The following is an 8,897-nucleotide window of genomic DNA, read 5'->3' as shown; positions in this document are numbered from 1 at the left end:
CCTTAAGAGTGGCATCTTCAGAGAACACACAATCGATCCTAGCAGGGGGCACACCAGACACTGTGAGTGCGGCCAGAGGTGCCTCGAGGGGCCGAGAGCACATCCCATGGCAGTGATGGCAGTGGGGCCTCAGGCCACAGAGCAGGCAGCTCCAGAGTGTCTCTGTCTATCCCAGGGTCACAGCATGGCCTCTCAGTACTGGTAGGACCTCACGAGAAGCCACATGAGCACAACCGTGACCAGGACAATGGTGAAGTTGATGAACAGCTCCCGGGAAGACCACTCCATTCTCAGAGCGGCTGGCTGAGAGCTGCAGCAGACTTCGCAGGGCACCCCGAGACTCCGGCTTGTCCTCACCTCCTAGCAGAAAGTCACAGAGAAAACATGGAGCGATTACTGAGCATTCCTATAAGACGAAGTTCATTCTTTCCTCAAAAAATAGAAACGCTATGGAAAAGAAGAGTATTATGGGCTAAACGGAGTCCCCTCAAAATCTACATGTCAGAGCCCTGACTCCCAGCACCTTAGAATGTGACAGCACGTGGAGACAGGCTATTTCAAGAGGTAACTGAGTTAAAATGGGATCGTTAGGGTGGGCCTTAATCCAACACGACTGGTGTCCTCTAGGAGGAGGACAGAGGCACACACAAAGGAAAAACCGCGTGACAACTCAGGGAGAAGAACCGCCTACAAGCCAAGGAGAGAGGCCAGAAGAAGCCACCCTGCCAACACGTGACCTGGGCCTCCTGGCCTCCTGACTGTCTCTGCCCTAGACAGCAACTTTCCTGAGTCTCCCAGCCAGCCAGCCTACCCACGGTTCTGGACATTCCTTAAATCTCAATCTCTCTATTTCTCTCTCTCTCTCCCCCTTCCCCTTTTTTCTCCCCCTCCCTTTCTCTCTCTCTTCTTCTTTTTTTTTGTAGTTTTTGGCCAGGGCTGGGATTGAACCTGCCACCTCCAGTACATGGGGCTGGCGCCCTACTCGTTTGAGCCACAAGTGCTGCCCACTCTCTCTCTTCTTCCCTCTCTGTTTCTCTACAGAATCTTGACAAATACGGAAATCCTGACTTCTCCGACTAATTTCATAAAGACTAACATTTCTGTCCTGCTTTTTTTCTGTGATTATTATATTTGTGGTTTTGATCAATTACAAACTATTACCTTTTTCTCTCTCTCTAACTTCTGTGTGTGTGTCTATGTGTCTGTTTGTGTGTGTGTGTCTGTGTGTGTTTCTGTGTGTGTCTGTGTATCTGTCTGTGTGTCTGTGTGTGTCTGTGTGTCTCTCAGTCTCTGTGTGTCTGTGTGCGTGTGTGTGTGTCTGTGTGTCTGTGTCTGTCTGTGTGTCTCTCTGTCTCTGTGTGTCTGTGTGCGTGTGTGTGTGTCTGTGTGTCTGTGTCTGTCTGTGTGTCTCTCTGTCTCTGTGTGTCTGTGTGCGTGTGTGTCTATGTGTCTGTGTGTGTGTCTGTGTGTGTCTGTGTGTGTCTCTGTGTATGTTTCTGTTTGTGTGTCTGTGTGTGTCTCTGTGTATGTTTCTGTTTGTGTGTCTGTGTGTGTCTCTGTGTCTCTCTGTCTCTGTGTGTCTCTGTGCGTGTGTGTGTCTGTGCAGGTGCTCACTCATTTAACTTAGAGTATCCCCGAGCAGGGGTGCCAGAACAGAAAAATGTTACGGTTTAGCAAGTATTGGTCTTGCTTTGAATTACATATAGAAGAGGGATACCATAATCTTTCAGGTTCCAGGCTGCTGTAGGTCTTCATCTAACCCTGGTGAAAGCACAAAGTACTTTTAACAGCTGTGTGGCCTCCTACAAGTCCTGCCGTGGGCACAGAGCCTACTGGGATTACCCAAAAGCCCCTCACATAACAGGCGCTCACTCCAAAGAGCAAGTGTTAACCTCATGAGCACTCCTATTTCAACAAGGCTTGTGCCAGCTATTTTTAGGCAGGTCCAGGATGTGCCTAGATTGTAAACACTTTGAACAGCGGGGATGGTATCTGCATACTGCGTACGTGTAGATGCAGGAGACCAGACTTGGAGAGCAGTGCGGTCAATTCAGTTATATCTTCAGTGATGTGATATAATTGACATTTATGCAATCTAAATGACATTAAAGACATCTATATTTTAGATAATTTACATAATCAGGTATTTAGATACTTAGGACAAAAGTCTACTATGAAGTGAAAATGATTAGGGAGTAAGAGTGTCTTTTTATTTGCTAAGGGTGGGAGGCCACGAGGCCGAAAGCAGAAGAAAGGGGCCTGAATGGTATTTTTAGCCATCTAACCTGACTGAATTATTCGTTGTAATTACTGTATTGGTTATATTATTCATAGACCTAGTTATTAATTGCATAAACCTGAGCTGACTAGCCAGTTCTCATATTATGTAATCGTCGGTACTACAAACAAGTTCAAAGTAAATGGCGCCCATCACGGAGTTGTTGAATCTTGGTTTAAAATAAGGCCCACAATGACAGATTTATGCTTCATTTTCCTTTTAATGTTCATCAATCTTTTGGGCCTCAGCATAAAGGAAATAGTAAATTGCCAATGAAAATCCTCATGAAGATCTGCTTGGAGGAGAAAATAAGCAGAAGAAAACAAAGGAATAAAGGAGAAAGAAATACTGTGTGTGAAGGTGTGCCAGGGCCGAGGGGAACAGGAGGGCAATGAGTCCAGTCAGGGGGCCTCAAGGCAAAGGAGCGGGAATCCAAGACGGGCTTAGCACTGAAACCAAGCACTGGTCCAAATGCCCACTTAATTGGGTAAGTTGTCAAGAAATGCAGAGATATGCAGAAAATACAAGCCCCAGTATATAATGAATAAGACAATCCAATTCAGGGCGGGGCAAAACAGTCCTATTAAATCTACTAATTAGATTAAGCTCTTACATAAAGGGAATTAGGGATAGTGGTCCAACAGGAATCAACTTAGAAAATGAGCAAAATAGGACTGAAAGCTGGTCCACAACTCTAGTCATGTTACCTTCACAAAAACTCAGGCAAGCGTCACTGTGACCTTTATCTTTCCCCAAATTATAGACTTTTAGAGAGAGGTTAAATTGTGTAGTGACGGCAAGTCAGAGGCAGAGCTGGAACCAGCAGACTGGGACTAGTTAACTGGAATTGTAGTCATTCTACAGGAGAGATTACAAGAATGAATTATTACTACTATTAACTGTCTATGGAGAGTGGGTATACATTTTCAAACACTTTGGAAAACAATTTGGGTTTTTAAAAATAAGGTTGAATATGCTTCTTTCTTAATATCTAGAAATTTCACTTCTACCCTAAGATACTCAAGTACACAGGTGCCAGGATACATATACCAACAAGTTCACGGCAACATGTTCACAAAAGCCCAAACAGGAAACAACTCAGATACTCATCAACAGTAGCAGGGATGACAGCTGATGCTGTGTTCGTACATTTGAGCATTACAGAGCAAAGAAAACACGTAAACTACACGCACCCAACGAGGTGGGTAGATCTCACAGAAATAATTCCTGACAAAAGGAAGAACTTACAAAAGAAACAGACTATAACTCCACGTATACAAAATGAAAACTAGGAAACGTTACCATATGGAATGCAGACATAGATAGATGGCAAAACTAGGAAGAAAAGCAAGGGCCAGATAATTTAAATATCCTGGGCAGAAGAGCAGAAGGGGGTGGGGTGGTCAGGAATGGACTTCCGGGTGCGGGCAATGATCTGTCTACTGACCTCGGTATAGTTATAACGACCCCGCCTTATAGTTATTGTTCAAACTATGTAGTTTATTCATTCTTCACATTTTTTAGTTATCTGTGAATTGACATGCTGCCATCACACTTCTTGTTTTTCTGTGGTTTACCTCTTACTATTTCTTTTTTAAAAATTGATACAGGTATAAAGGACCTTTTTTCATTTCAGATTGATATGAAGGTACAATTAGGTCACAATGTGTGCGTTTCTTGGGTAAGGTCCCCGTTGTAGCCTCTCACTATTTCTTGCACTTTAAAGGTGACCACAAATATTTGTCATTTTATGTGTTTTTAAATAAATAAAACGAAGAGTAAAGATGAGAATTTCTAAGGCATTCAATTCAATCAGCACATATGCTAACTGTAAGGTGTGGACCTGACTTTCACACACACATTTATAATCTTTAGAAAGAATGAACCAAAATTCTAGGCAGAAATTCAGATCAGTGAACTTCCATTTTCTACTGTTAACCCACAAAGATGCTTTGGGCTTCATTTTAAACCTTCCCTAAAGTCAAGTTTACACCATATGATCCAAAGTGAATCCCAATGGATAAACTAAAAACCAGAAAAGTTCTCAATAAATTGTACTGGAAGATTGACATTGGGTTTCCTTGAATGAAAACTTTGAGAAGACGGAGGATAGATGTCTTCCTATGATACCAAAAAAAACCAAAACAAAATATTTTTAATACTAAGGGAGAAAGTGCATACCACGAGGAGATAGAAATAACAGAAATCAGTAACAGTCACTTGATATCTTAAGAAATACCAAGTACATTAAGAAATGTACACATTCCTCTGCCTTTCTCTTTTGCAACTTGTTCACACATGCACTCTACGCTAAGCACGAAAGTCCTGCAATTACCTGGAGAGCGCTCAGCACACACCGGGCTGCAGCAGGCTTCTCCTCTCTCTCCCCAACTCTGGCTCCAACTCCTGCTCACCTCCCCGGCTGTCTGGACTCCTACCCTTTGGGCTGGGCCTAAAGTAGTCCCAGGGAGGTGGCAATCACTGTGATGTCACTGATGAAATATCTCAGAGGAACAACCTCCCAAGGTTCCAGGCTATTTGTGTTCAGGGGGACGTGGAAATATGTTGACTTGTTCCTTTGGCTGCCAGTTTGCTACCACCAGAACTTAAAAACCTTCTGTTTCCAGCTGATTTTTAGCGCAACTGATGTGGGTTTTAAATTTCTCTTTGCCATCTTCATGAATATCTCTAACATGTCTTTAAAACGTCAGAAACCGAGAGTGATAGACTAATTTTAACCAATCGATGCTGCATTTGGCTATGTTCCCTATTCAGCTTGTGAAGGTGTAAAAATGTGACTTCAATTTACCACTCCTATCTTTAACTATTTGAAGTGTGAAGAGTTCTCTGCCTTACACCCACCCACCCCCACACACGCATGTACACCCCTTCCCCACACTCCAAAATTCAATCAGCATCTTTATAGTTCCTTCAAAACTGACTTTAGTCCAAGCAGTGAAAGCTATCCCCTTAGTCACCTGCTCCACATAACTTTCCAGCTGAGCTGTGCACTGCAAGTTTACACATCAATCTACAGTTCCATCCCAAGTGGCCGAGGAAACCACGGTTGGTGTATCTCTTTCCGTAATCTAATACAGCAGTAAACTCAGTCCGCTCAACTCAGCTGTTTGGTTAGATTGGGGTTGAAGGAGAACTGGTTAAAATTAGTGAAAAACATGAGTTATAGAATATATCCGAAAAAAAGAAAATTGCATAACTTTCAAATATAAACACTGACTAAAACGACACTGTTAAGATGAGTTTGTACTCAACATTTATCCGATGTCTAGAGGTAAATGGAGCCCCTGAAGTGTCTGATTGGACTTAAAAGCAGATCAGTTAAGCACTTTAAATGTGACCCCAACAATCACATCTGCTCAGCCAATCCCTTCTGTAAGGATAAGAGCAAATCTCTCCCCTGAATTCTAATGAGGACCAATCAAAATGATGCATTCCCAGAAAGCACAAACAAACAAAATTCTCTCTATATATAGTAGGACCTCTGTAAGGTGGTCACTAAAAGACTATAACAAACTGGTCAACATAAGGAACAAGGCCTACTTTACTGATTTGTACATGTGGTGCCTATCTGGTCTATGAAAATTAGGTCAATTAAGGGGGTGGTCAATGTACAGGAAGATTGACATTGGGTTTCCTTGAATGAAAGCAAACCTTCCCACCATGCCTCATACCCCAGGTACATTCCTAAAAGAAAGACTTTCCATCCCGTTTCCTGTTTCAACATAACCCCAACGATGGGTAATCTTAATACAACATTCTGCTGTTGCCACTTGCCTTTAAAAAAGCAGCTTGCTGAAATGACAGATAGTGGATAATAATGACATTGGCAGTTATTGGGCGCCATCTGGCAAACTCCTTGAATCGTCAGATTTCTGTCATTTGCCTACAAACCCTTGCCAGATTATTTCAAATGCTATGACTGTTTCCCTAGTCACCGAGTCATACTCGTCCCTCTTTGTAACCACTCAAAATTATTTTTTGTCTAATTAAAAAGTTATATATTCCTTGTAGAAATTTTGAAGATATGTAAAAGTATGTTTAAAATTGAAATTACCTTTAAGTTCACCACCCAAAAGGGGAAAGAAGGCCTTTACATTTCTTCGTATTCATATGTTTAAGATCTTAAATTCCCAGGATATTTTTAGTAAAGGAATCTGATACTTAAAAAACCTTTCTCCTTTTTAGTTTATTTGGAATCAAATTACTCATACTATACTATGTGTGGGTATTGGGTTTATGGAACAAACATTTATTTTGTATATGCCAGATTTGAATTAACTCAATGTTAACTACAATGGATAAATATTATGTCACCAAACTACTGGCCAATACTGTCAATTTCAAAGTAACTTAGAGGAAAAATCCTACTGCTTATAAGGCCGAATGAATAAGTTGGCTCTGTTTGTCTATCTGACAGTCTCATTTAAGCATATCCAAGGGGGTACCAGGGACTATTGTGCCCAGTACATTGACGAATCTCCTGACTTCAGAAGCCTCTGCACCTTGGAGGCTTCTTTTCTGAGAACAAAAAGAGTAGAATTGCACTCGGAATTTAGATTATCACTAGTTTGGCCTAACTTTCTACAGGAAAAAAATATACAAACCACCCCAAATCACCTGATAACTATTCAGAGGCCTAAGGGAGAGTTTTACTGTAAGGATCTATAGGCTCATTTAAAAAAAGAAAAAAACAATCAATATTATTGTGTCTCATTTAAGAAGCTGGGAATGACGAGATTTCAGACGGTACCAGAGTGAATTCATCCCTTACAATTAACCTGACTTAGTTCTGCTGATACTTTCCTTCCTGTGAGCAATTCCTTGACTTAGCAGCTTCAGTCCATAGCAACTGTCTTTCGAGGTGCCGTCTGCCCGCCAGCAGGACGACAGACTATTAAAAATAATAGTATATTTTTTACCTTATTTCTATGCCTATTAATCTAGAATTTAGCCAAGGAAGGACCAAATACATCAAGAAAACAACATTCACACTGAGACTGGCATTGAATCTTTAATTGGTATTTACCCGCTACCGTCATCATCATGTACATTTTCGGGTGTAAACATTATACCCTGTGAGAATCAGTGCTGAGCCCTTGTGCTGGATTAACTGCTACACTACCTGGTTTAATAGATTCCCCACTTCCTGCCACATTTTGACTTTGACAACTGAAGAGTGAAGACCACATGTCAGTCCCTGAATCGTCCAAAGTATACGGCCTCATGGAAGAAGTCACCAAGGCCTGGATGAAGGCAGTAAGCTCGTCCCACGTTCCACGCACCAGCATGATTATGCTGGTGCCTTTCTGCCTCCACATCCAGCGGGCCGGTGAGCCACTGAGAAAGACAGTGGCAGCTTCTGCCAACCTTTACCTTCCCAAACACGTGAGCACAGCGCACAGAGCACAGAAAAGCTACTTTCCTTTACGTCACTATTGCCACCATCATCATGAGGCCTTGCCCTTCTGGCCACCGGGAAAGGCTGAGAAAAGTTCATGAAGATGCTTGAGTGGTCTCTGTACTGCTAATTCACACGATTTAATCTGAGCCATTTATAATAAACTGGAAAACACGTGGACCTCAGAGTGATAAAGACCTGCGTTCTTATTCTGATTTCCCACTTATTAAATAACACTAAGAAACTCTGGTCTTGGTCTCAGTTCTCCATCTACAATATGGGAATGCTAGTAACTCTCAAAAATTTGTGGTAAGGATCCAACTGATAACATATATAAAAATCACACTGGGACTCAGGGCCCTGAGCACAGTGGTTACATGCACGGAGGCTGGTGGGTTTGAACCCAGCCTGAGCCTGCTAAACAACTACAACAAAAAATAGCAGGGTGTTGTGGTGGGTGCCTATAGTCCTAGCTACTTGGGAGGCTGGAGCAAGAGAATCACTTAAACCCAAGAGTTTGAGGTTGCTGTGAGCTGTGACGCCACGGCACTCTACCAAGGGTGACATTGTAAGACTGTCTCAAAAAAAAAAAAAAATCACACTGGGATTTTTCACCAGTGTGTAAAAGCAAGCACAGAGCCTGCCAGGTCCATAATTTAAACCATGCTTTTCTTTTTCCTTTTCCTCTATTGCCCCAGGCTAGTGTGCCCTGGCATCAGCCTAGCTCATAGCAATCTCAGATTGGTGGGTTCAAGCCATCCTCTTATCTCAGCCTCCTGAGTAGCTGAGAATACAGGCACCCACCAAACTGCCTGGCTAGTTTTTCTACTTTTAATAAAGATAAGATTACAGGCATGAGCCACCGTGCCCAGCCTGGGTTTATTTTTTTATTCATAATAATTAAAAACAGGCTTGGCACAGTGGCTCATGCCTGTAATCCTAGCACTCTAGGAGGCTGAGGCAGGTATATTTCTTGAGCTCAGGAGTTTGAGACCAGCCTGAGCAATGACCAAGACCCCATCTGTAAAAAAAATAGTTGTCATCTGTAGTCCCAGCTACTTAGGAGGCTGAGGCAAGAGGATCACTTCAGTCCAAGAGTTAGAGGTTGCTGTGAGCTGTGATGCCAGAGCACTCTACCACTGAGGGAAACAAAGTGAGGCTGTTTTGAAAAAAAAAAATTAGGCTTGGCGCCTATAGCTC

At 42.4% G+C, this 8,897-nt stretch overlaps 1 protein-coding gene across 1 annotated transcript; it reads right to left on the bottom strand.

The window, feature by feature from the left end:
- Window positions 1–192: 192 nt before the first annotated feature.
- Window positions 193–288, bottom strand: SLN (sarcolipin). The gene has a single exon (XM_023508711.1). The coding sequence runs from the start codon at window positions 286–288 to the stop codon at window positions 193–195; it is 96 nt and encodes a 31-aa protein (XP_023364479.1).
- Between the last annotated feature and the right edge of the window lie 8,609 nt (window positions 289–8,897).

Source organism: Otolemur garnettii, unplaced genomic scaffold (assembly GCF_000181295.1).
Source record: "Otolemur garnettii isolate 467f Iridium unplaced genomic scaffold, OtoGar3 scaffold00266, whole genome shotgun sequence".
Classification (NCBI taxonomy): domain Eukaryota; kingdom Metazoa; phylum Chordata; class Mammalia; order Primates; family Galagidae; genus Otolemur; species Otolemur garnettii.
The sequence above is the reverse complement of the archived record's forward strand: the minus strand, read 5'-3'. Positions and strand labels throughout refer to the sequence as shown.

What these genes read in the sequence shown, in the direction of transcription:
- SLN (XM_023508711.1), bottom strand. Translation starts at nt 288, where the DNA reads ATGGAGTGGTCTTCCCGGGAGCTGTTCATCAACTTCACCATTGTCCTG.